This window comes from Acinonyx jubatus, chromosome A2 (assembly GCF_027475565.1).
Source record: "Acinonyx jubatus isolate Ajub_Pintada_27869175 chromosome A2, VMU_Ajub_asm_v1.0, whole genome shotgun sequence".
NCBI classification, from domain to species: Eukaryota; Metazoa; Chordata; class Mammalia; order Carnivora; family Felidae; genus Acinonyx; species Acinonyx jubatus.
In genome coordinates, this window is record NC_069383.1 from 108,549,561 (window position 1) to 108,576,350 (window position 26,790).

The window sequence follows — 26,790 nt, forward strand, 5'->3', positions numbered from 1 at the left end:
CAGCCCCAGCCAAGCGGCACTGATTTTGCATCCCAGAGTCTCCTGAGCTCCTAACGAGATCTTGACTGGAGCCCGGCTTTAAACATTCTTCACAGCGGGTGATTGGGTCTTGATTTGCTGGATGCGTTCAGCTGAGTCACCGTCCCCAAACAATATGAGAAATAAAACGCTGGCCATGCTCGGATGGCCAGCAGCCGCCTCCTGATCCACAGGGCCAATTACACGGGCCGCTCCCCACAAGCAGGCCCGGCCCCCCCGAGGAAGGTCCTGCTTAGAAACAGAGGGCGGACAGCCCCCTAGACAGAGAGGCTGCTCGGTGCCAGGCCCGGCACAGGGTGGGGGTGGGGAGCGATCAGTGCCACGTCACAGGCGAGCAAATGGAGGCATGGGGAGCAAGGGGTCCTGCCACATCACACGTCAGACCTGGGTCGAGGAACGGGGTTGTCTCCTTGATGCCCAAGCGGTGTGCATCCTGGACCCAGCTCTGCCATAAGCATCCCAGGGGGCTGTCTCTCCCCTCCAGGGCAATCCTGTGGGGACTTCTCTGCACCCCTAGACCGTGGAGTGACTGCAGCTTCCTCACCTGGGTCCAGTGGCCCCAGCGGCAAGGCTCGGAGCCCCTTCTCTGTTTCTGTGTCTGTGAGTCTTGGCAGTGGAGCACAGTGGTTGGATCCCTGCAGTCAAATCCCGCCCTGCCTTGTGTTTGGCCACGTGACCTCTCATTCCCTCGGCTTCCCCATCTGCAAAGTGGGCATCGTAACCGTGTGGGCCTCTGTCGCCCACGTGGAGTGTTCGGAATGTGGTCTGAACATCGATAGTTGTCACAGGCCCCTGGATGACAAACGACTGTCATTATGCCCCAGGACAACCAGCCAACATCACACGGCTTCCACTCCAGTACACGGGCCTGCCAGGGGCCTGACTTCCTCTCCGATGGAACACCTGCCCATCAGCACCCCTTCCCGCCTGTCGCAGCAGAGGGGAGGGTGTGGCGGGAGTGTGGCCACCCGCTTTCCCCCGGGCCTACCTCCCAGCTCCGCTTCCCCTGAGACCATAGCTGCCTCTCTCGGAGCCCCAGTGTCCTCATCTATAAGGTGGGGGTGATGGCAGAAAATCTGCCTTGCAGGGTACGTATCAGGACCTTAGCAGAATTACCTGCTGCGGAGGCCCCGTGGCTGAAGATGAGACCAGCTCTCTGAGAGACAGCAAGCCCCCAGAATCCAGAGCAGCCTTGCCTTTGCCCCTGCAGAGTCTGGAGGCAGAGCCCATACATGCATCCCGGGGACGCAGGGTGCTCGGACCCACACCCTTCTCGTCTCACTCGGGGTTTGTAGCTCTGGGGAGTAGGGGTCCTGCAACAAGGTCGGGAGGAGAGCCGGATGGCCACTCAGCTCCAATCTGCTCCCTGGGGCTTAGGACCGAGCTGTAGCAGCCCTGACTCCTCACTCCTCCCCAGTCCCCCTCCTGAGACTGAGGCTGCTGGCTGCAGCGTCCCTTTACCAAGTTTAGCAGGTGCTCCTCTGGGCTGGCTGGGCTCTGTCGTGTTCACCTGCCCCGGGGAGGCGGAAGGGTAGAGACACGGGTCTCTGGGGAGAAGCAGGGGCGGGGGAGGGGGGGTTCTCTCTGAGCAGACCACGGGCTGACAGGCTCCGTCACATGGCACTGCACATGTCAGGTAGCAAGTGCAGGCCACTGAGCATCGCTGGAGAGGCACTCAGGAAGCTGGCTGTCTGCTCTCGGAGGGGCCGCTCCCCTCATCTTAAGAAAGAAGTGTGCTTGTCCCTCCCGGGCTCAGGGCGTGGGCCCACACGGTGGGCAGCACAGCAGTGACAGCTCGTCAGGGGAGGGGACGGCGCTTCCTACATCAGCATTCCAGAAGGAAGCTCAGTGCAGGGTCCTGGAGACGCGTTCATAAACCGTAACCCCGGAGGCCAGTGTTTCCTCGACTTCACGGCCCCATCTCAGAGCCAAGCCAGTGTCACCATGGCTCCCTAGCTCCCCAGCAGGACCGTGTAGGTCCTGTCCCAGAGCAGAGGAGCAGCTGCTAGAACCTCAAGGGAGGAGGAAGGCCGGGGCTCTTGGGCTATGAGCCTGGCCCAGGCATCTCCAAGGAAGGAAAGCCATGAATGGGTGAGGATAACTTTGGCGTGAAGCTTCCGGAAAGCGGCACAAGATGTGAAAGGGAGGCCCACGCCACACAGAAGATAAGGGGTGACCCTGTGACCCCCCCAGACTGTTAGTTGTCCCCAGCCCAGACCTTGCTCCCCCTATTTGCTGAACATCGAGTGAACTGAGCACCATTAGGAACCGAGTGGTCGATCTCATTTCGCCTTTGTATCGGTCACGATGTGCTAGGACCTGCTGCGTTAACACATGGCCCCTGATCTTAGCAGCTTAAAGGACAAGGCTTCTTTCTCATTCTGGCTAAATAGCCAGTGCAGTCTAGCAGAGGAACTCTTGTCACGAGGTCCCTCAGGGACTCAGGTTGACACGGGGTCTATCAGGACATACGTTCCCACCATTACTGCGGAGGACAGAGTAATGTACTAGCAGTTAAATGCTTCTACCCAGAAACGACACGTGGGACCTCCGATCAAAGTAAGTCCCGCGGCATTACCCCTCTCCCCAAAGGGGGCAGGGAAATACAATGATCCTCTATGTGTGTCCGGAAGGAAGAGAAGCAGAATGTGTGGGCAATCCTCAAGCGAACCCCCCTTACACCGGTGCAGTGAATCCCAGGCCACAAACATACAAGTGACTTTCTAGAAGGCTCCTTAATTTCCTAGTTGGTCTGATTCTGCTGAGCGGGTGGAAGATTTCACCTCTGTTGTTCTTGGGGGCTTTCTGCCTGGTCCCTGGACCAGGTCAAGTTTCCTAGCTCTGGTACAGTGTCAGGATGTCAGGGGAAGAGAAGCTTTCATGCCATTTATTATGGGCTGAATTGTGTCTCCTCCCCCCCCCAAAAGTCACACGGTGAAGCCCTAACACCCAGCACCTGAGAATGTGACTGTATTTGGAGACAAGGCCTTTAAGAGCCGATTAAGTTAAAACAAAGCCATTCGGGCGGGCCCTAGTCCATCTGACAGGTGTCCTCATAAGAAGAGGAAATTTGGGCACACAGAGAGACATCAGGGGCGCGCCTGCACAGAGGAAAGGCCATCTGAGGACATAGCGAACACACCACGGAGAGGGGCCCCAGGAGAAGCCAAGTCTGCTGACACCTTGATCCCAGACTTCCAGCCTCCAGAACCGTGAGAAGGAAATGTCTCTCATGTTAGCCACCTGGCCTGCAGTACCTGGCAGGCCACTACACCACTGGTCGCGTGTTCCCAGCTGTTACCACTAAGGCCTCCAGTGCTCCTGGCGATAGGGACCTGCTGAGCTCAGAGCTCTGCAGTGTCTGTATCACTTGGGCTTGGAGACCGCTGTGCCCAGAGTCTTCCTCCCGAGGCTCACAAGGGCGCCATCTTATCTGGAGCCCGGCTTCCCCTATGCCTGGTCCTCAACGCTCAGGGACACATAGACCTGACTCCCAAGGGAATCCCCACCTGCTGCCTTCAGTAACCCAAGGCATTTGGGACAAAGTCAGGAGGTCAGCCACCATCTGTGGGCTTCCCTGGGTAAAGAAGGACAAGACCCAACTCCCCCTGACATGAAAGGGAAAAGAAAGCGAAGCTCAAGAAGGAAAAGACACAATTACTATCTCAAAATATTATCCTATTTCCTGCGAGTGACCTGGTGGTGGTGGGAGGGGGGCTATTTTGATCCTCACATATTGTCATTAGGACCAAGCTTGCTGTGTACAAGATAGTTTCTTTCTCTCCCGTTAAGGAAGCCTGTTGGCAGCAGTCCAGTGCTGGTACAGCACCACCATCACTGGGGACAGGACTTGTTGTTCTGTCTATTTAAGAAGTCCCAAGGCATAGCTTCCCAAAGTCACCTACCTCATCATCCAAGATGGCTGCCAGAGAGTCGGTCATCACATCAGCATTGTAGGAAGCAGGGGGACAAAAGAGCACACCTCCTAGCTGAGTCAACGCCCATTAAGCAGTCTGTGTTAAAGAAAGTCTCATACTTCTGCTAACATCCACTGACCAAAACTTAGTCATGTGAGTGACTACAAAGGGTCAAGGAATGTCACCTTACACCTGCCTGCTTCACTGAACCACGAAACACCAGGGTGTGGTTACTAAGGAAGGGAAGATTAGATAGCAACCAGTCATCAGATACCCTGAGTCCCTATGAGGAAATTGAAGGTCAGGGAGAAGACGCGACTCGCCCAAGGTCCATACCTCATGAGCAGAGGCAGCAGGGAGGTAGGACTGGAACTTGGGCCACATAGGGTTAATTCCATCGCCATAACAAGGCTTCCAGAATTCCCCACATTCTGGCCACTCTTCAGCGTGGTGTTTGTTGCCATCTGGAAAGTGCTCCTAGAAGAACAGGAGCAAGCAAGTCTTTTCGGGAAGATTAAAAATTTGAATGGTGCACCGTGTCAATGAGGCTGCACTGGTAGGAGTTAATACTCGTACAGCCTCCTTGAAGAGTGTGCTGGTTCAGATTAGGTTGAACTATAAGAGAAAAATCCAAAGCGGTTTAAACAAAGTAGACATTTTTTTCTCCCTCATATTCAAAAAGCCATCATAAGGGGCACCGGCTGGCTCAGTCGGCTAAGCTTCTTTCTGACTTCAGCTCAGGTCATGATCTCACAGTCCATGGGTTCCAGCCCGCGTTGTCCTCCGTGCTGACAGCTCAGAGACCGGAGCCTGCTTCAGATTCTGTGTCTTCCTCTCTCTCTGTTCCTCCCCCCATGTGTGCCCTGTCTCTCTCTCTCTCTCTCTCTCTCTTAAAAATATATAAACATTAAAAATTTTTTTTCTAAAAAGGAAGGAAGTCCAAGGCCACCATGGATGCACCAGTGTCAGGACATGGGCTCCTTCTGTCTTGTTGCACTTCTGTGAGAGGCTTCCGTTCCCAAGATACTCTGTGATTCAAGATGGCTGCTACAATACCAGCCACTGCAACCACATCCCAGTTAGCAGGAAGGAACAGAGCCTGTTCTCTCTCTAAGGAAGTTGTGTGCATGCTTGCATCCCATTGGCCAGAACGTAGTCACATGGCCACACCCACCTGCAAGGATGGCTGGAAAATGTAGTCTTATTCCAGGAAGCTGTGTATCCAGCTTTTAAAAAAACCAGGGATTCCATTACAAGGGAAGAAAAGGAGGGGCGCCTGGGTGGCTCAGTCAGTTGAGCATCTGACTTCGGCTCAGGTCATGATCTCATGGTTTGTGAGTTTGAGCCCCGCGTCAGGCTCTGTGCTGACAGCCCGGAGCCTGGAGCCTGCTTCGGATTCTGTCTCTCACGCTCTGTCTCTCTGTCTCAGAAATAAATAAACATTAAACAAAAATTTTTTTAAAAAACAATGGAAGAAAAGGAGGACATATATTGGAGGACGGCTATTAGTCTCTGCCAGAAGACTGTAAGACTAATTAAAACTAATGAAGACCGTGTGCTCCAGTAATTCCACTTGCATGAGTTACCAAAAGCGTATTTATAAGGATTTTTGCCACTGTGCTGTCCGTTGTTGCAAAATAGATCAGGAACAGAAGTCCATCCCAAGGGGACTGGTTAAATAAATTGCTATATATCCATAATGTATGCAGCTGCCAGAGGGAAGCAGCTCTCGCATCTGACATGGGATGATCCCAAGATCAGATGTCAGTGAGGAAAAAATCTACAGAACGTCTACGTTCCCAGAACAGGAGTAATGAATATACACGGGGGCCTCTGGAAGGCAATGAAGCCCCTGGCCTCGGTGGTGCTTCGGGGGGGAAGGGGACAGGGAACCTGAAAGTCAAGGTAGGGAGGAGAGTCAAACTTCATCGTACACCTCCCTGCACCTCGTTTTTTTTGAGTGTGTGTGTGTGTGTGTGTGTGTGTGTGTGTGTGTTTTGGCATGTACGTCTATTACCTATTAAAACACAAACTTTAAGATCAGAACAAAAAAAGTGGTAGGCTTCTAGCCTCTTCTCTTCTGTTGGTGCCTCCCTGTTGACACAGCCATTTGGTCCGTCACCACACTGAGCAAACCCCGGCTGTGAGTCTGGTATCTCAGCACAGGCGTCCCGGGCTGCAGACACTGAATGCAGCTCTGGGCTGGACTGTCCGGTCCCGCCAGGCCCCCGACGTTTGCCCTGCCTGGGAGGCGCTGCAGGCCTCCTTCCCCCGCCCCCAACAGGCTTCTAGGAAAGCTGAGAGAAGCAACCTCCTGACAGCCCCAACGGTCCCCTCCCCGGCTGTGCCTTTGCACTTGCCGATGTCTGGGCCCACGGACGGCCCTCTGGGCCCCGGATCCCGGCGAGCGTGCCTCATGGGCCCCCCCGCCAGTGCCCTTGCTGTTCTCCCACGAAAGAGGGCTGGCAGCGCAGGCGGGGCTGGGCCTGACCCTCAGCACCCCTGTGGTCCCACTGAGCCTTCCTCCTCCTCTCTGGCACAGGGGATCGCGTAACTGGCAACTCCCTTTTTCTCCGGCTGCCCAAAGTCTCAGGGACAGACTTCAGTACAATGGCAGCAACACGGACACAGCACCTCTCTCTTATTCACAGGTTGCTTTATTCTGGCCCCTTTTCAGCGTATCCCATCAACTCCCTGCCATCCTACCTTCAGAGCACCTGTTACGTGGCAAGCACTGTTCTAGGGGCTAAAAACAATCCAGTTGTCACTACTGCCCCATAACCATCTGCCAGCCGTGCACGCCTACTGTTTCCTAACCCTTACAAGAGCCCCTCGAAGACAGGCCTTCTAATCCCCATTTTCCAGATGCCGAACGGGAGCTGGGGGAGGAGAAGCGGCCTGTCCAAGATGGCGGAGCAGAAGGAGCAGAGAAAGGATGGGGCCCGCAGGGCTCATCCCAAACCCCGGGCTCCCCAACAGGGTAGGGAGACAACAGCTCACAGAACCATGATTCTCTTTTCACGTGCGTCTCCTCTGCTCAAAAAGGGGCCTGGGGCAGGGAGCCCTGGGATCCGATTTCCCTCCATGTCCCCAGCAGCCAGCCTGTGCACTGGCCAGTGTTCCTTGGCTGAGCAAACGAAGGGGCCCAGAGCCTCCCAGGGCTGGGGACACAGGACCTGCCAGGACCTCTGTACGTCGCGGGTTCTCGCCCCGGCCCCAGCGCTCCGGCAGAACCTCCACAGCTACACCTTCTGCTCCTTCTGTTTTTTTATTAAAAAATAGATCAAGAAAATATCCACACTTCAGCCCACCTGCCAGAGTGGGCTCTGAAGAGGCCAAAGTGCCACGGGGAGGGGACTTTGGAAGGGACGAGGAAGGCCAGACCGGTCCCGGGTGTGCAGGCTTTGGAGAAAGGAGACGCCCTCAGCAGGCCCTGGGAGATCAGAGTCTGGGCCATGTCGCTGAGCAGGGTGAGGGCAGGTGAAAGGGGGAGGCGGCCCCCAGCTAGAGCAGAGGTGGCCACAGGCAACGCAGAGGGCAGGACAGGGCCCGCACGGGGCTGCCGCCCACAGAAGGTCCTGCGACCTTATCCCCCTCCACCAGGGGCTTTGCGCGCCCTGGCCTTCTCTCCAGTCTGCCCTCTGCAGGCCCCAGCAGGCCTTCCTGCCAGGGTGGCCGCACTCAGGCGTTGATAGCCTTCCAGCGCTCACTGTCTGTGCTGTTGATGCTGCCAGTGTGGCAGGGCATAGAGGCGATGTCGTCCAGGTAGGCCACCCCTCCGGCCGAGTCGAACTGTGTACTCGCGGCCCCTGCCGCCTCCGGTCCCTCTCGCCGGGCCACCGCGTAAGGCTGGGGCAGGTGCACGTCTGGTTCCTCAGTCTCGTCCACTTGGCATTTGTAGGAGAAGAGGATCTTGGGCTCCGAGCTGGTGGGGAGGACAGAGAGACAGGGAAGCTCCACCGGAGGGTCAAGAAAGGCTTCCTTTTCTGGGCAATAAGGCCTTCGGCCAGGGAATGAGACACATGAATGGCTGCCTAACCACCACCCTGGGAGGTCCCCAAGGCTTGGACTCTGGAGTCCAATGGGACTTGTTTTAAAACTCAGCCCATATGTGAGCTTGGGCAAGGACTTCTGCGCCTGTTTCTGTACAACTCTGAGCTCAAGAGGGTAAATGGAGGTAAATTCCGGCCCCAAGGTGCTCCGCAAACACCAGCTGTGACCTCCACCCTTGCAGCTTTATGACCTCTCACTTTGCATTTACCCGCATTGAGATAACACTGATGGGGAAGCACTGCACCCGATTTGCAAAAAGGAGCCTGAGGCCAGGGAGATAAATACACGTGCAAGGTCCCACACGGATCAGGGTTGGGCTGGGGTCCAATCCAGCCCCTCTCGCCCCACCTCTGATGCCCCCACCTCCTCAAACCCAGCAGGTGGGGGAGGGTGCGGTGGCAGGTGGGGGTGGGGGGCAAAACGCCAGCACTCCTGCCACAATAGAGGCCCAGGGTCCAAGCCTCCATCCCACGTGTCCTTAGCATCCTGTCTCCCTGCCACGTGCACCAAAGTGCACCCACCCTACGCTGCACTACAGGCCGGCTTCCCCCAGGCCTGCTCCTCTCCCCAGCCACTCCCAGCTTGAATCCGGGAGCATGGTGACTTGTGTCTCCTTTGTCCCCTGCGGTGTCTGGCGGCTGCAGTGGTGCGGGACACGGAGTAGGTATTCAGTGAATGCTTGCTAAAAGAATTAGCTAATCTACCGTAGAACGAAAAGCAGCAAGTGTAGAACAGCGCAGAGCCACTCTCCTGCGGGGAAAGTGTGTATGTCTGTGTGTGTTGTATATGTAACGTGTAACGTGTATACATATATAATGTGCGAATGTGTATGCGTGCGTGTAAGCACGTGTGGGAATATACATACACCCTTCCTCAGCATCGCCTTCCTGGTATCCGAGCCTGCGCCGGGGCGAGGGACGCTCAGGACCCCGCAGCTGCGGATGCGCAGGCACAGGAAGCTGGAGGCGCAGTTCCGCCGGCAGCCACGAGGCGGAGCTCACGGCCCTCAAACCACCAGAGGCGGGGTGGCGAGCAGGCAGGCCACCGCCTACCCCTCGGGGCCCACACCCCTTGCCCACACCCCTCCCCCCAACCACCCCTCCCCCCCCCCGGTGGGAAGACTCACCCGAAGAAGCCCCGGAGGAAGGCCACGTAGATGAGGGGCGCAAAGAAGCTGAAGTAGAGAAATGTGGTGGCATCTACACAGCTGGGGGGCAGGAGGAGCGGGTCAGGGAGGGGCCTGCTCTGGGTGGGGCCTCGGCTTGGCCTCCCCCTGCCCACCGCCCCCACAGCCGGGCCAGTAGACACCCTGAACCCCGCCCCACCTACCAGAGCCCCTCGATGATGTCGGCGCAGAGCAGCGCGCTTCCTAGCCCCTGCAGCAGGTTGAGCAGCGCCAGGATGCCCGCATACACGTAGAAGCTCCTCCGTGCTGGGGGGTTGGGGACCGTGAGGTCCTGCCCTTGCCTCCACCCTTCATTCCCAGCGTGTCACCGGAGACCCCTCTGGGCCCCCAGGAGGACTCCCTCCCTGGCACCCACGGCTCTCCGGGAAAAGAGTCACCGCCCCACCCCCCAGGGACCCAGCCCTATCCCAGAGCCACCCACCAGCTGCTTACAAGGCAGGGAGATGCGCTCCTTCAGCGGGGTCTTGGGGAGCACGACCACCAGAGAGTAGACCTGTGGTGACAGAGCAGGGCTGAGAAGGATGCTGGGGACACCAGTACCAAGGCATCCAGTCTCATGCTCTGAGGCTCCTCGGGGCCACCCCCAAGGTGCCCAGAAGGGGGGAGGGCACCCTCGGCCTCACCAGGAAGAAGAAGCAGGAGCTGACCAGCCAGAACTGGCGGCCCCCATGCCCATAGATGTTGAAGTCCTCAGCCGACAGGTGGGCATCAGGGTACAGGATCTCCAGCGTCCCCTGCAGGGGCAGGCGGGGGAGGGTCTCGGTCTCCTGCCCACCTGGAAAGCCCCCTCCCTGGGAGCTCCCTCATACAAAGCACCCGGATCTCTCCACCACCCCAAGCCCAGCTCCCCAGCCTAGCCATCAGAGATCCCCACTCCAGACTGCTCTCTGGCCTCGCCCTGCCCCCTGCCCGCCTCGCTCCACCACCCAGAATAGGCCCAGCCGTGGGGCAGGGGACAGAACTGGGCAAGAGGCAGCCCCCACCAGATCTAAGGAAGGAGTCTCTAGATGGACAGCTCTCAGGGTGGTCTGCAAACCCGTATTTTCCCTACCCGGGCTGCTTCTTAAAACAGCAAGTTCTGGGCCTCCTCCCTGCCCCCACCCCAACCTATTGGATTAGAATAGGCAATAGGCAAGTAAAACCTGCCTTGTTAACAAGCACCCCAAGTAATTCCTGGGGTGCATTTAAAGTTTGAGAACACTGCACCTGATAAACATTCAAACCCTGACCCAGAATCAAGAAGCAGTGGATATGTGGCCCTCAGTGACCCCTGGCCTCCTCCAGGGAGCCCTCATAGCTGCACCTGCCCCACCTCCCCTCTTACCTGGGTGACAGAGTAGGCCAGGGACAGCACTGTGGTGATGGCCAGCACCCGCTTGATGCTTGACTTACTCTCCAGGTGACCTGGAAGAAACATGCTGGTCGGTCAGGGGGAGCCAGCCAGGTGGCCGTGGTGGGGTCGGTGCCCGCTAGGGAGGGACAGGGAGAGCACTGGCCCCAGCCGCACACGCACCAAAGGCAAGGCCCAGGATGACCACACTCAGCTCGATGGCCAACAGGAAGAAGCGGGTAATCTCCCACAGGATCTGGACACAGAGTGGGCAGACTGTCAGCCTGGGGGGCCCAGTCACCCCTCTCCCCAGTGCCCAACATCCCCCCACCCTTGTCAGCAGGCCCGGCCCCACCTTATCAGCAACGGTGGCAGCGTCCGAGGTGCTGACCGTCATGGACACCACGGCCCGGGCGATGCCCACCAGCGCCACTACGAACACCTGGTGGGCAAGAGCGGGGATGCCATTAAGGGGTCAGGGAACGAGGCCTCTGGGAACAGCGGGACTGCAAACCCACATCCCGCCTCTGCAGGAGCCTCTGATTCTTCGAGAACAGAAGGATTCTACGCTAAAAGTCGGGGGTGGGATGTAGGGGGGTGGCGAGATCCTCCGCTGCTGGTGACAGTTCCCTCTCCGGCCTCAGTTTCCTGGCTACACTGGCAGCCTGAGAATGGTGACATTCTTAGGGGTGACATGGTGGGTCCCCGCTGCCTCCTGCCTCTGTGACCTCGGGCCAGGAAGTGCACCTCCGTGCCTCAGTTTCCTTATCTATGAAATGGGGTAAAACTAGCATGCACTGCATTTGATGGCTGGCAGGGGCAAATGGGTAAGTACATGTAGCAGAAGCATGCGTGGCACCCAGTGAAAGCGAGGTGCATGTAGGGCACTAGCACTGTCATATTAGCGGTTTTATCTCCAAGACACGGGGGATGGGAGGGTGCAGGGAAGAGACATCAAAGACCCTGGGGAGGGCTACTGCACCGGCAGGCGGTGCAAAAGTGCCTGGATTTTGTCACCCCGGTGTCCACTCGCTTCTTCTGGCAACAGCCTCCTCCCTCTCCCTGCTGCTCGCATGGTTCAGGGGGGCTGACCCCACCATGCCTGGCTTCAGGGGCTGGCCTGTAGCACAGGGCTGGGCATTCAGCCTATGGCATTCCCTGATTTGGGGATGGCGGGGGATCCCAAGGGAGTCTAGTGAAAGGCACGCCCAGGACAGCAGGTGCAGCCACTAGGAAAGGAAGCTGAGGAGCGCGCCAGCCTGGAGTTGCCGGGCTGTCTGGCTCCAGAAGGGCGAGACTGCTAGAGGCAAGGCCATCAGAGAGACCCAAGCTGACAGGGAGACAGAGACTGTGCCCCCACGGCATTGCCGAGCCCCTGAATCTAGCCATGCCTGAAGCCCTGGGACTTGTCAGTTTCTCAATCAATATGTTCCCTCCAGCTTCTATGAATTTAACTTTGGTTTTCTGGGATACATACAAACAGGAGAGTCCAGGTACAGGGCCGCCTGAGTGGCCCCGTCAGTTAAGCGTCACAATCATGGTTTTAGCTCAAGTCACGATCTCGCGGTTTGTGGGTTTGAGTCCCAAGCCTGGCTCTGTGCTGACAGCGAGGAGCCTGCTTGGGATTCTCTCTCCCTTTCTCTCTGCCCCTCCTCACTTCCTGCCATGCGTGTGCTCTCTCTCTCTCAAAATAAACAAATGTAAGAAAAAGAAGAATCCAGACACACACAACAGTCTGTCCTCTGTGCCACAAAAACCGTGTCAGCCTCCTGGGGAGGCTGACCCCAAGATCACAGGAGCGCCCCAGGGTAAAGCAGACCCAGTGCACGTGACGTGAGGAGGGCACTGAGGCACAGAGAGGCCAAGCCACCAGTCCAAGGTCATTCAGCACAGCTGGGGTCCGGAGATAGCCTGAGTCAGCCCTCACCGCTGTCTCCTGAGCTTTCTAGAACAGAGTCCCCAGGAATAAGAGGGCAGTGCTGAGTCCCCTGTCCTTGCGTCGTGTTCCTGGGCATTGGCCTTGGATCATTTCTCCCTGCCTGCTCCCCCAGAGAGGGCATCGGTAAGTGATGCTTTAAATAAAGGCTTTATCTGTGAAATAAATACTCATCTCTGTAATGAGTCAGAGAGGCAGCGGGAGACAGAAGAGAGCAGGCTTCAACGCCCACCACTGCCTCACAGAGGAGGGGGCTCCAGTCAGCCAGCGACCCCTGGGGCCTCTACCAACGGCCTCCAGGGTTCCACACAGCCTCCCCTGACCCTGCCTGCCCGCTGACAACTCCCCTGCCTGGGAAGCTCTGAGCCAGGGCACAAAGAGGGGGACCAGAGAGCCATTCAGCTCTCAGGCATTGGTAGCTAAGAGGCCGAGAGAGGGGAGGATTCCAGCCAGTCAGGCCTGAGATCTGAAGGATGCAGCTGGATGGCCCCGCACCTGGAACCCTCACCTGGAAGCCACACCTGGGGCCCACCTTCTCAACCACAGCCCTGCTACCTCTCCCGAGGAGGCCCACACCAAGAGCACTGACTGAGGAGAATTCAGGTTTGTCCAACAGGCAGCAAGAGGTTCCAAAGAGGTCTCAGAGTGTGTGGATGGCTGGATGGACAGACGGACAGATGGGGGGGCCGTGGGCATTTTCCCCCCCAGCCAGTATCTATTCCCCTTCCCTCTACTAATGATTCCCCACTTTTCTTTCAGGGACCACCACCCTCTTCAGTCCACATAGTCTGGCTGAGTTGACCCCACACCCCAGCGCCAAAGTGCCCCTTTCCCTGCTAGTCACAGTGATTGGCTCGGGGACAAACGGGGACCCAAGGTGGGCCGGTCAGAGGGAATTTCAGGTCCATACTCGCACCGCCAGTAAAGAAGTCCTCTTCCGCTGGCATTGGCAGGGAGGCAGGATGTTAGCTCATGGCTGCTCTTGGCTATCTCTGACACCAGGCAGGGAGAGCCCATCTGAGATAAGGCCAGAGGAGGGCAGAGATGCAGAGAAACAGAGTCCTGATGACATTCGTTAATCCTCTGGATCCAGCCTCACCTGAAGCTGGCTTTCATTACAGAGGCAGTTGAGAATTCCCTTTTGCACTTATGCCAGTTGGAGTTGGACTGAACTCACCAGGATATAGAAGGTGATAAAAATGGGGCTGGAGGTGACGCGGATCTTGGCCCGAGCGAACGGAAGCTTCCAAAGCAGGAAGATGAAGAAAAGCACATTGGGGACGAGCAGCAAGACGTCCCAGTACCGGACCCTAGCAGAAGGGCAGAGAAGCCAGCTGACTGGCAAGGCTCTGTCTGCACCCATCCCCCTCCGCAGCCCGTCATGCACACGCACACACCCCCGCACACACGGGGGAAACCCACTCACACACAGCCAGTCGGCCCAGCAGGGCCACGGCTGCCTCACCTGGAGGTGCCAATATCCTCATAGAGCAGCAGCAGACAGCGATGTGGCACGCTGATGTTGGGCGCCACGGGCGGGGGCGGGGCTGTGCTCCCGTTGGCCCGAAACACCTCCTCCAGGGTGTCCATCCCGCCAGCAGCTGGCCCTGCGGGAGCGAGAGCCCCAGCGTGAGCAGCGCAGGAGCTGCGTGGCCCGGGGTCTCTGGTCTCAGGTTCCCAGTGGAACCCAAGAGGGCCGCCTACAGTGGGCCTGCGGACAGCTCCCCCACCCAGCAGGGGGAGGGCAGGCTGTGGCTCCTGCGCGTGCCAGAGCACAACCCCCAGACAGGGGCCCGGTGACCCCAACAGTAAATGCCACCCCACTGATGGAGCCTTACCGTGAGCCTGGCACAGCAGCGCAAGCTACTCGGCACGACCTCAGTTCATCCCCCCAGTCCCGGGGGCCCCGGGGACAGACAGAGAACAGAGGGGCTAGGAGCCAGAGTTCTTGGCCCCTCTGTGCCTGCTTCGTCCTGCCCTTGCAACGCGGTAATGACCGACGGCATCCACCCCGGGAGGCTCAGTGGTGCCAGGCGCCTCCTACGACCCACACACGTGCAGTCCCCAGAGTCCGCGAGCTGCACTTCCTCCCTGCACGCAGATGCAGAGCCGACTTCGAGGCAATCACACGGCCACCAGGCGCCAGAGTGGGGCATCAGGCACACCTCAGGTGGCCCACGGCCCTCATCAGCCTCTGCTGCCACCCTGGAAAGGCAGATGCAAATCTGGGGGGACGTGTACTGTGCCTGGAAGCTGCACAGGTGTCCAAGTGGAGAAGGGAGGGAAGGAGATGTCCTGCAGAGGGCGCTGTGTCTGCAAAGGCAGGAACGGGGGCTGCTGTAGAGTCGGCAGGTGGGCCCGCAGACAAGCGTCTCCCAATGACAGCTTAAGACCCCAGCCTGGAGGTGCCTGGGTGGCTTTGTCGGTTGAGGTCCGACTGCAGCTCAGGTCATAATTTCATGGTTCTTGAGTTTGAGCCCTGCATTGGGCTCGCTGCTGTCAGCGCAGAGCCCACTTTGGATCCTCTGGCTCCCTCTCTCTTTTCCCCTCCCCTGCTCGTGCTCTCTCTCTCTCTCTCTTTCTCCCTCAAAAATGAATAAATAGGTAAAAACAAACATTAAAAAAAAAGAAGAAGAAGAAAAGAAAAAGAGTCCAGCCGGTGGCCGGGAACCCTGGGAACTGCCCTGGACAAAGCAGGCTCCCAGGTGACTGGGCTCTCAGGGACAGGAGCAGAGGGGCTGGGCCCACACTGTTGGCAGCAGGGATTTCCTCCGGGAGCTCAGGGGGCCCAGGGCATGTGAGCGAGGTGTGTGTGGCCCGGGCACCAGGACGTAACAGATGCCAGCATGAAAACGAATACTTGAACACACAGGGCCTGATGGCCTGGCGTCTCCACTTCTGGGTACATTTATAATAGCCCCAGGCTAGCAACAGCCCAAATGCCCAGCATCAGCAGCGGGCACACGGACATGGTGGCGTCGGTATAAGCAGCAGAACAGAAAGAGAAACTACTGTTAGCAGCAGTAACACGAAAGGGCCTCACAGATACGGTGCTGAGCAGAGCCAGCCACAAGAGTGGATATGCTGCTGCCTGACCCCGTGCAAAGATCTAGGCGAGGGTCACCTTTGTGGAGGACGGAGGGCGTAGTGGTGGGGGGAGGAACACCAGCTTCCGGCGCTTGATCTGGGGGGGGGGGGGTACACAGGCGTGTTCACCCTGGCAGAATCCACTGAGTCGCATCTAGGATCTGTGTGCTTTTCTGCACGGGTTACACGTCAGTAAGTTTTAAAAAATTAGAAAGACGCGTTCTATTTACACCCCAAGAGTGCAGATGTCACACTCAGCCAGGGGCAGCCCAGGACGCTCAGCGCCCTGTTAGCAAGGATTGGTGGCCCCTGAACGACAGGCCAAAGGCGAGGGCTGGAGGGGATACAGGGACATCCCTGCTACCTATCCAGGCCATGAAATGGGAGCAACTGCCTCTGGCTGAAAGGGAGAGGAGACTGAGGCAGGTGGGCTGAGACCATCCTCCTCCATCCCTCTCACCAACAGGCCACTCGCTGCCTGTGGATCACATCCCCATTGGCAACTTGAGGCCAAACCAACAGGGCAAACATATGCCCGACACACAGTAGGTCCAAAGAAAGGGTGCGTTCTTCGTGCATTTTCCGCCCGCAGCAGCAGCACCTACCGCGAGCCAGGGAGGAATCTGGGTGTTGGGCCACACTTCCCCTTTGTTCTAGGAGGGGAGGCAGCCAGCCAGCATGAAAACTGCGTTACGAAGCAAACTTCTCCTAGAGATAAAGGCTCAGAGAAGAAAACGGAGGAGTGGAATGGAACAAGGGGTAACACAGTAGAGACTACCAGGGTCCCCAGCATCCACCCTTCCCTTTAGCACTGGAGCCCATAGCTCACACAAGGCTGCCCAGAACAATGGCTATTTTCTAAGCTTCCCTTGCCACTGGCCATGGCCCCTCAATCAACTTTTATCCAATCGTAAATGAACAGTTAATTTAATGAGTTTGTCAATTTCAGGCCATGCACTTCTCCTTTCCCACTGCCTGGAATAGGGATGTGGTGGCAGGAGCAACAGCAGCCATCTAACACCACGAGACGGAAGCCATGGCTTGAGGAGAGAGCAGTAAGAAAAAGCATCTGGGTCCCACACCCAATAGGCCTCCACGCATATCCTGGACGGCTTGCACGCAGACTGTCACGCGACATGCAGGAGTAATCTTCTATCTTGTTGTCTCGACCTTTGTTTCAACAGCTAAGGCAGAATCCCAATGAATATAAAGAGGTGCTGCTTTGGACTGGGTCGTCAGACAACCCAGTGCCTTCTGCACTAGATCTAACTAATCGAGAAGCAGGCAGACTTGGAAAAATCTGGACAAAGAGCATATCTGCAAGAGAACAATGAATGGAAACGCCGTGAGATACAAACAGGCTTGGCCTGTTCAAAGGGCAAAAAGCAGGCCAGTGTGGCTGGAGGTGATCAGAAAGGCTGGCAGGGCCAGGTCACTGGGGGCCACATGACCACATGCAATGCGATTTCATTCTAAATGCAATGAGAAGCATGTCACAAAGGCAGGGGACGGGATCCCCTTTCCACTCAGGCTGCCGTGGAAAATGGACTGGAGCGGGGGCAGAGTGAAGCCCCTGTACCAGTGCAGGCGGGAGGGCGTGGCTGCAGTGGGGGTGGAGTGGAGGAATTTGGGATACCTTCGGGAGGGTTGGCCGACCTGACCTCCCCATGGACACACGGAGGGAACGAGGGAAGACAGGAAGGATGTGGTGCCTTCTGGCCTCAGCCACTGGATATTTTGCAATGGCAAGGCCAGTGCTGTTAATGTGGCCCCACCAAACACTGCTCCCTTGTCCCTAACTGACAAAGTGCTGTTCTCGTCCAGGTCCCCTCCATGATGCTCTGCTGAACAGGCAGGGACCCCTCTCCCGGGCCACAAGCTGAACTAACTACTATTGGCCAGTGGCTTTGGGTCGGGGCAGTGTGGAACAGGACCAGGCACTTGGGCCGTGTGCAGGGGTGCTCCAGTTTGACACAGGGACTGCGGGGGCAGGGTGCTATGATGTTTTTATAGACAAGGGCCAAGGCTGCCAATGTCCTGCAACATGGGGGACGGTCCACCAAATGGATAATCATCCTCACCTTTGCCAACAGTGCCCTGAAGGGAGGCTCTGGCCAAAGTCAAGAAGGGTGTTCTCCTTGCTGGTGGCCAGTTCAGGCCAGGGCACGTGATGCCACACGGGGGAAGTCTCCCAAGAAACGTTTTCCTTCCTGAGCACCCGATACTTTGAAGGAGGAAAGCCCCTTGTCTGCACCTGCATGTGGCTGTTGAGGGTATGACGTCTGAACTGCAGCCGTGCTGAACACGGGGAGGTTACTGCTGGCAGGGGGTGTGCCGGCCCCCTCAAGACTTCTCGTGACCTGAGATGATGACTTTTAAGTGACCGGAATTGAAGGAGAGAGATTCTGCAGCCCCCTCCACCCCACTCACCACTCCCTGTGGAGCAAAGTGTCAAGCAGCCCCAGGAGGGGCAGGCCTGGGAGAGCAGGCCAAGCTCCCAGCAGCCGCCGGGAAGCTGAGAGTTCCTTGTGAAGGGATGGGGATCCCAGTCCCCAGTGGGGATGAACAGGGCCAAGGAGCAGGAGAGCCGGATAGAGAGTCTGAAGGGGGAAGCGTCACTTGGTTTTGCCTGTCCAGCGCCCCATTTTCCTGAGGGTTCCCCAGTCTCTGCCCATGAAGTTTGGGCACAGCGGACTGTATCACAGCTCCAAGGAACGTGCACAGGATCTAAGCCCGGCCAGTCGGGATGCTCCCCTGCCCCGACCAATGAGAATCAGCCCTAAGACTTTTGCTATAGTTGTTTGGAACAGATGGGCTTTCTGCTAAAAGCAGTACGCCAGGGCTGTCCCACTTTGACCCTGCACATGGATACCCACCCGAGAATAAAGCCAACTTCGAGGAGTATAGAACCGAGAGACAGATGGAAATACATCCCGGAGACAGAACAACCTCATGCGAGCCCCTGGATCTGGCCACACCTGAAGTTCATCCTACCCCTGGACTTTCTTTTGAGTTTTAAATCCCACAAATTCCTTTCTCTGCTTAGGTCTGGTGGAGTCTGATTTCTCTCCTGTACTACTGAAAAACTTCCAGCTAACACACGTTATGGAGTTGGGCAGATCCGGGTTGCATTTCCGGCCCTGCCGCGTACTTGCTCTGTGACCCTGCGTGAGTCATTTCTCCTCTCTGAGCGTCACAGGGACAATAACACTTACCCGACAAAGGTGCTGAGGATCAGACAAGGACAGAGAAGCAAAGGTCTACAGAAGGTAACATAAAGGTAATTGTTGCTTTCCGCCCCCTCCACCCCCAGAGGAGAGCTTGGGGTGTAGAGGAAAGAAGGATTTGGTTCCAAGTCCAAGGGCCCCTTTGCAAGCACTGCTGGCTGGGGGGTGATGAAGGAGAATAACATCGACTGCTCCCCACCAGTGCCCCTGCTGACTCTGCTACGACAGCACAGAATACTCGCTGAGCCCTCCCAGCCCTACAAGGGAAGTACTTCTGTTACCCCCACCGTACAAAGCTCAGGGCCAGCGAGCCGCCTGCGACGTAATCTGTCTCCAGTGCCCAGGCCCTCAAGTGGCAACTTGCCAAGGGCCCCTCTCCAGGCATTGATCTCTCCACCTGTAGATGAAAGGCTTCATCTAGAGCTGTGCTTCTCAGACCTGAGCACTGTGCACAGGCAGGTTCTGATCCGCAGGCACGGGGCCCAGCTGACAGTCCTCAACGCTAACCCCTGCGGCGCTGCTGGTCAGAGAGCCACAGCTGGGTCATGAGGCTGTTGGCCACACCAGAATTGCCACTATGGGTCAAAGCTTACAAATCAACTGAGGCAATGATAAAAAATGAAACAACCACGCACACTACCTGGAGACAGAGGACTTTACGTGTGGTGACACACTTAACTAACACAGCAGCCCCTAAATGAGAGGGAACTACTTTGTACCCATTGTACAGAGGGGGAAAGGAGAGGCACAGAGGGGTGAGTCACTGGCTCTACATTCTCCTCCCCCTACCGTGGGTAAGCTCCTGGCCTCAGAGGCAGAAGTCTTGGTGGTGACAGACAAGGAAGGGGACTGCAGGCTCAGGAAATGGGGGACAGCGGGACAGGAGACGGTGGGAAGGCCGGCTGAGGGCAGGGGGCAGTAGGGGTGGAGCCCAGACTAGAGAGGGGAATTCTCAGAGGACTTTCTGGGATGCTTGAGTAGCCTAAGGCAACCCCAAGCCTCTCAGGCCCAGGGAAACTGGGACAGACTTGTCTTCCACCTGGGAGGGACTTTCCTGACCTTGTTAACATTCTAGAGGCCATCTTCCCACTCACCACTTGGGCCTCCAGTTCCGTCCCTTCCTCTGTGGCCAGCCTATGGGGCAGGATGCCAGGCTGGCTCCAGTCATGCAGTGCCAGACCTGCTATGAGCCACTGGATGGGATTTTCCCTTCTCTGGGCCTCAGCTTTCCCATCTGTGCATTGGGATTGATCAGGGCTGGATGGAAAACTCTAGGGAAGACAGAGAGCCCCGAGCGTAAGAGAGAGGCCATGCCTCATAGTTGCTGTCACGCCCCTCGGGGCTTCTGACCCCTAGCAGATTGCTGAGCTTCTAAACCCTAGAACCAAAACAAAATCAGAAGGCTCCAGAGGACAGACGCCAACCCCTTATCTTTCATCCTTGGGGGTGGGGAGGTGGACACTGTCTGAGACACACTGCCAGCAGCCCAGGCAGGAGCCCCTGGGAGGATGGGAAGCCCTGGGCCCCTTCCCTCATCTGTCAAAGCCCAATCTGATCTGACCCCTGCCTTCTGCTCTGCCTCATTCCCTTCCATTCTCTAGCCCCTGGCTTCCACCTTGTTCTCCAAGCTGTTAAGCCTCCTCCTACCTCAGGGCCTTGGTGCTTGCTCCTCTCCTGCATCATCTCCTCACGTGGCCCACTTCCTCAGGGCGCTCCTTAACCATCTCTCACGGCTGGCCCGGCCCTGTGTTTTCTTTACAGCACTTCATTTGAAGTGGCCCCAGCTGCGTGTTTATGTGTTTACTGGCTGCCCATCCCAGGCGCGCTCATGACCCAATCCCCTAGAATAGCGCCTGGCACAGAATTAAGTTCTCACCAAAATGTTACAATGTGGACAGATGAATCTCCAGCAGAGTGTGGCCAAGCCCTTCTGGGGAGCTGGAGAAGGATCGCCTGGGAGGACCCCACAGCCTCATCCCCACTACAGAGGCAGAAGGCAAAATCGCTCTCCACCCACCATCCCCCCTGATCCGGTGGAAGCGGTCTCTGAGCCTCCCAGACGGTCCTTGATGCAACAGCAGCCCCGGCCTTATAAACAACACCTCCTGCTGTGGAAGCAGGTCCTGTCACGCTGTTTGTAGGTGGGGACACAGGCCCAGATGCGGGGCCACTTGGCCTAGATCTCCTCCTACACAGCCTCAAGCCCCAGGGTCCACCAGCCCTGTTCGATGGCCAGCCCCGGGCCTGTGCAGCCCTGTGTGTCCTCATTCCCCCTCGCAGAGGGCTCAGCCGCCCCATCCCATCTACGGGCCTCCCAATTACCCGTCCCCTCTTCCCGTGAGTCCTCACCCAGGGGCCCCTGGCCCTCTGAAACTTCCCCCAAGGGGGTCCTCTGAGAGTGTGCGGTGAGCTGGAAGGGGTCATTCCGAAAGGAAGGAACGGCGACAGGTGGGCCCCAGGTCCAGCTGTGAGGATGGGGGTGGGGGTCCCGATCAGCTCCCCGCTCTCCCGCAGCTGTCGCGGGGAGTCACTATGGGCACCCGGGCTCTGGGAGCTCCCTGACAGAGAGGGACTGTAGGTGCGGCGGAGGCCGGGAGGCGTCCCTGGAGCGCGGGTCCCAGGCGCGGCAGAGGGAGAGGGGCACCCAGCCCCGCCGCAGGGCTTCCGGACGCGCCGCGATGGGGCTCCCCGTCCAGGTGTGGCGGGAAAGCGGAGAGGATCCCCTCCTTACCTGAGGGTCCCGGGCCGTGCTCAGCCCCCGCCGCCCGGGCCGCTCATCCACCACCGCAGGGTGCGCAGACCCGGCCAGGCCCCGGGACTCCGGCCTCCAGCGCCCCGGGCAGGCAGCAAGGCCAGGGAACGTCGCGCAAGAGCCGGGGGCAGCCGGCTCCGCGGAAATGGGGAATCAGCGGGAAAGGGGAAACGCGGTCAGCGCGCCGGGCCCACCGGCCCCCAGGACACCACGCAGCCCTTCCCGGCAGCGGCGACCAGATGGCAGGCGCGTCCTTTTCGTTCAGCCAGAACTGCAAAAACAGCCACAGCCCCTACTTATAGCCCTCAGGCCCGCCCCCAGCCCCCAGAAGCCTATAGAAATGGAGTTACATCAAAAAGAAGGCGCAAGCCGCGGAAGAAGCCAATCAGATCCCTAAGAGGCGGGGCGACCCGCTGACCTCTTAAAGAGACAGCAAGAGGGCATTGCGGGGGAGGGAAGCAGCTTCGCGGTAGGGAAGCTGCTACGTATCTCACCCTGAAGGCTGCCAGGATCGCGGACCCGAGAACTGAGGACGCTGCCCCCCTTTGGCCCCTGCTCCTGCCCCAGCTGTCAGCAGCTGTCAATAGACCCGCTCGCTCCAGCCAGTGCTCCTCCTCTGGGGCCCGGACGCGGCCGGACCGTCCAGGGAGGAGCCTCCGTGGACCTCCCCCTCGCGTGCTGCAGCCTCGGGCGCCCCTCAGCGGCAGTCTTGCCTGGTGACCTTTGGTCACCTGGCTGGGGAAGGAAGGGTAGGGACAGCCCCTCCCCCTCTCCCGGAACGACGCGTTTCCACAGCATGCCACGCTGCCCTTACGTCCACCATCAAAGCGCTCTGGCATTATTGAGCACCAATCGGGTTTCAGGCACTAATTTTCACAACAACCTTGCAGGGCGGTTATTATTAGCCGCCTATTCAGAGGAGGAACCTGCGGCTTAGAGACGTTAAATAACTTGTCCAGAGCCATACAACTAGGAAGTCAAGACGCCCGGGGTTTGAACTGCCCCTCCTCTCATCTCTGACTTCAACAGGTCTTCAGGCAATCTCCTCTGGGAAGCCTTCCCTGATTGCCCCATCCTTGCCGTGTTCACTCCTGCCTCTCCTCTGCTGGCCCTGCGTGGTTTGGCCCCTCCTGCGTCTGAGTCACCGTTTCCCACCTAACCCCTCCTCATTCAGCGTGTTCAAGCCACGGTGCTTTCTGTTTCTCTTCCTTAAATATACCAATCTTGTCCCTGCCTCCCACTCTCTGCATCTGTCCTGTCTGGCTGGCTCCTTGTCACATGACCTCCTTGACACCCTAGCTAAAGTAGCTGTGCAGTCTCTCACATAATGCCCCTTTATTTCCCTCCAAGCACCATCTCTCGAACATGATTATATTCATTTACTTGCTTCCTAGTTCATCAGCCACCCTCCACTAGAATGTCAATGTCATGAGGACAAAACCATGTTTGTCACTTTCTTTGCAATATCCTGAGGCTGACTCGGTGCCTGGTGCAAGTTGTAGACACCCATTCATCACGGTAACCTCAGGACACACACCCAGTGATAAGACGGTCACTTCACAGTTGGGCTGGAATGAGATGGACCCCGTTCTTCTAAAACAGGAGAAGGTTGGGAAGTCACCACCTCGTGACCATTTGGGATTTGGTTTGTCTGGGACTTTCCCAGCTTGGACTGTGGTCAGTGTGCACAGTTTCTGTATTGGCCAGGAGGGGCTGTGCCCAAGCTGATGCCTGCCTTCCTGAATGGGCTACGGGGAGTCACAGTCCATTCCTAGAGTTGCCAGGAAGCTAAGAAAAGAACTCCATCACTGCTCACGTTTAATTAGCTAAAACAAGTCCTAGGCCACTCCTCACCTCCAGGGGGCAGGAAAACTTCCCTCCTACCATGTTCCAGGAAGAAGAAATGGAGTATCTGTGACCAGGCTAAAAGACTACCCTCCATCTTTATCTTTATGTGTGTGTGTTTTTTTAAGACAGTACAGACTTCCGGGGCAGGCAGTTTGCTATTATCATTGCAATGCACAATTCTGCATTCTATACCCTGGGTTTGGGGCCTTGCGTGTAGGTTTCTGCAGGATTTCCGAGGGTATCTATTTCGTGCCCTCCTCTTCAGGGCAGAATCAGGATCTTATTCACTGTGGTATCCCCTACATACAGGACAGAGTGGAGCATTAGCGAAGTTCAAGAAGTGGTAGTTTAACAAACAAAGATCAGACTCCCAAGTTCTGTTCCTTGTCCTACACTGGGCTCAGGGGTGGTCATCCTCTCTAGGCCATGGCTGCTACAGAACGGGGATCCCTGAAAGCAATGGAAATCTCAAAACAACAGAAACAACATGACTGCTCTGCTGTCAGAAGAAAAGTCTGTACAATTGTCATATAACTGGCGAGGCCAAAGGAGCAGCCAGGAAGGCTGAAAAGATCTCTGGGATATACGTACTCAGTAGTTGGCAGAATGCCCATGTTGGTTCCTTGGTCTGTGTGAGGAGAGTTTTCTCAGAGGTGAAGGTCAAGTGAAAGCCCCTGAAACTTGCCTCCTACCCGCCTAGCTTAGCCAAGATAATAAGTAAAAAAACAAAAAACAAAAACAAAAACAAAAAAAACAATATCACATGGCAGGGGAAATGCAGAGATTAGTGCTACCCATGGAGACCTAAAGCATCTGGAGTTGGGGATGGACCCCATCGTATCCCTATTTAATTCATCAGTCTGATCTTTAAAAAATACAGAAAATGCTGGTAGATTGCTACAAACTCAACCAAGTAGTAGCCCCAATTACAGCTTCCGTGCTGGTGTCCTTGCTAGCGTGGATCGGCACGGCCTCAGGGACCCAGAGGCTGGCCTTCTATTTGACCACTCATATCGGGAACCATTGACATTCACAGGGAAGGACAGCCATTCACATTTATGGTCTTGCCCCAGGCCAGTGGTCACTCTCCCACCTTTGTCATGCGGTCTGAAGGGCCCTGGCCATCTGGACATTTGACAGAACATTGCAATGACATCCTACTAATCTGGCTGGCTGAACGAGAAGTAACAAGTAAATGAAGACCTCGATGAAACATACATGCTTCCAAATTGGGTGGAAGATAAACCCCGGGAAGATGTGGGGGCTTGCCACATCAGTGGAGTTTAGTGGTCTGGGGCATACCAGAACATCCCTTCCAAAGTAAAGGACAAAAGACTGCATCTTGAATACCCCATTGCAGGGAAGGAAACACAATGCAAAAACTCACTCTTTGGGATCTGGAGGCAGTATATTCTACACCTGAGAATTCTGTGCTGACCCATACATGTCTGGATGACATAAAAGGAAAGAGCTGTCCCATGGACCACAGGGCTCACAGACCCTATAATATTAGAGGCATAGATGGTGAGTAAAGATGCTGTGTGAGGTTTATGGCAAGCCCTAGTGGGAAATCCATCATGTACACCCCTAGGGTTCTAGAGCAACGCCAGGCCACCTACAGCAGAAAATTATATGTGCATTCCAAAAGCAATTCCGCTAGGCTACTGGACCCTGTTGGAGAGAACTAGGGGACATCAGGGACCATAAGGCCAGAGCTGCCCCTAATGAACTGGGTTCTATCAGGCTCGCTAAGTGGTAAATTCATGTGGGCCCAGCAGATTATAAGCGATATGTTGTAGCTCCATATCATCCACCCCCGTCACACCAGCGCCTCTCCCTCATTCACACCTATGACCTATTCAAGAGGTCCCTTGTGACCAGCTGACAAAGGAAAAAGGCTAAGCTTGATCGGAAATGAGCTGGCTCCTTATCAGATGTCTCATATGGCCTCTCATACCCTCTAGTTCACTTGCTGTGAGCAAAGCCAGCTGCCATGTTGTGAGATGTCCTGTGGGGAGGCCCACATGGCAGGGAAGTAAGAGGACCCCCTCCAACAGCCAGTGTGAAATCGAGTCCTCATCCAACAGTCTGGGAGGAACTGATTCCTGCAACATGAGGCAGCTTGGAGGTGGATCCTTCCCAAGCTGAGCCTTTCCGACGAGACTGAGGCCCCCGCCAGCACCTTGACAGCAGCACTGTGAGAGATCTTGAGGCAGAGACACCCTGCTAAGCCACAGCCAGATCCCAGACCCCTAGACACGGTCATTGCTTTAAGCTGCTGGATTCCAGGATAATTTGCTATAAGGCGATAGATAACTAATACAGTCCCATCCACCATCTCTTCTCTGGCTTTTCCCCAGCAGCTCCCAGCATCCCATCTCCTGCCCAGAGTCCTTTGTTGGTGCCTCCTGTCAGTGTTTCCCAGGTCCCAGGCCTGGGTCTTCTCATTGCGCTCACTCTCTGGATTGTCCAACCACTCTCAAGACAATCTACAGCTGAGGCCCAAATTCCCTCTCCAGGTCCAGACCCGAGCATTGGATGACCTCCTGGAAATCTCCACTCAGGGCCCATGTTCAACACAGCCAGAAACAAACATCCTCTTTGTCCCTAAATTTGTCTTCCCTCTGAGCTCCCCATCTCAGAGGTGGTGCCATCATCCACCTAGTCTCCTAAGCCAGAATCCTGGTGTCATCCGGGATGCCTCCCTTTTGCCTGTCCTCAATACCCAATGCCGATAGATTCTCTCTTCTAAGTATCTCTGGCATATTTCCAGTCCTCATCATCCCTCCTGCACCTACGCTGCGATCCATCCAGAGATGCTTCCTCGCTGCCGCGCTCACCAAGGGACCTGCCCTAGCTTGAGCTAGCTGCCTGTAACTGGAGAGAGGACAGCAGCAACGGTCTCCAGTTTGGTTCAATCCACCACCACCCAGGAGCAGCCTGAGGGATTCTCCTTTCCTGGGCATTGCAAGCTGTTTAATCGAAACTACAGAAATGCCTAGAGATCCCCGCTGCGCAGTGCTCTCTTATATATTTACAATTGTCGTTCTTTGTATCTGGAACATCTCGGTATCTTTGCTTCCCTCAGTCAAAATAACTTACTAGAACACCAAATGTGGCCTCCTACAATCCTGGAGCTGTTTTGGTGCTTGAAGAATTCGGCCTGAGGGCTTTTGGAGTAGCTGAAACAGACTTTCTGTTCATAAGACCTTGGGAAACAGGGCTCTCTGAGCCTCGGTTGCCCCATCTGTAAAATGTCCACAGGGTGGCGAAGGTCGCGCAGGCAGCAGGTGGCGCTGGTCTTCATTGCCCCCACCCGCAGCTCCAGCTCCCACACCTCTGCTGGTCGAAGCGCTGAGAACTGCTGCGGGAAGGCCGGGCAGGGGAGGGGCCTCGGAGGCGAGGGCGGGGCCTC

The 26,790-nt window shown here is 56.7% G+C and overlaps 1 protein-coding gene across 4 annotated transcripts; it reads right to left on the reverse strand.

Moving 5' to 3' along the window:
• Positions 1 to 5,927: 5,927 nt before the first annotated feature.
• TPRA1 (transmembrane protein adipocyte associated 1) lies at positions 5,928 to 26,502 on the reverse strand. 4 transcript variants are annotated; one of them, XM_027049757.2, is made up of 12 exons: positions 22,022 to 22,154; positions 21,507 to 21,798; positions 13,927 to 14,068; positions 13,639 to 13,771; positions 10,881 to 10,967; positions 10,709 to 10,781; positions 10,520 to 10,599; positions 9,819 to 9,929; positions 9,628 to 9,688; positions 9,339 to 9,441; positions 9,136 to 9,216; positions 5,928 to 7,881 (listed from the first exon to the last, which is right to left on the reverse strand). In XM_027049757.2, exons 3-12 carry the CDS (start codon positions 14,049 to 14,051, stop codon positions 7,638 to 7,640), a joined length of 1,098 nt encoding a protein of 365 aa, XP_026905558.2. In that variant the 5' UTR covers positions 14,052 to 14,068; positions 21,507 to 21,798; positions 22,022 to 22,154; the 3' UTR covers positions 5,928 to 7,637. The 4 variants fall into 4 exon arrangements, with proteins under 4 accessions (XP_026905558.2, XP_053074813.1, XP_026905559.2 ...); XM_053218838.1 differs by lacking the exons at positions 21,507 to 21,798; positions 22,022 to 22,154 and adding an exon at positions 26,478 to 26,502; XM_027049758.2 differs by lacking the exon at positions 21,507 to 21,798 and having other exon boundaries at positions 22,022 to 22,159.
• Between the last annotated feature and the right edge of the window lie 288 nt (positions 26,503 to 26,790).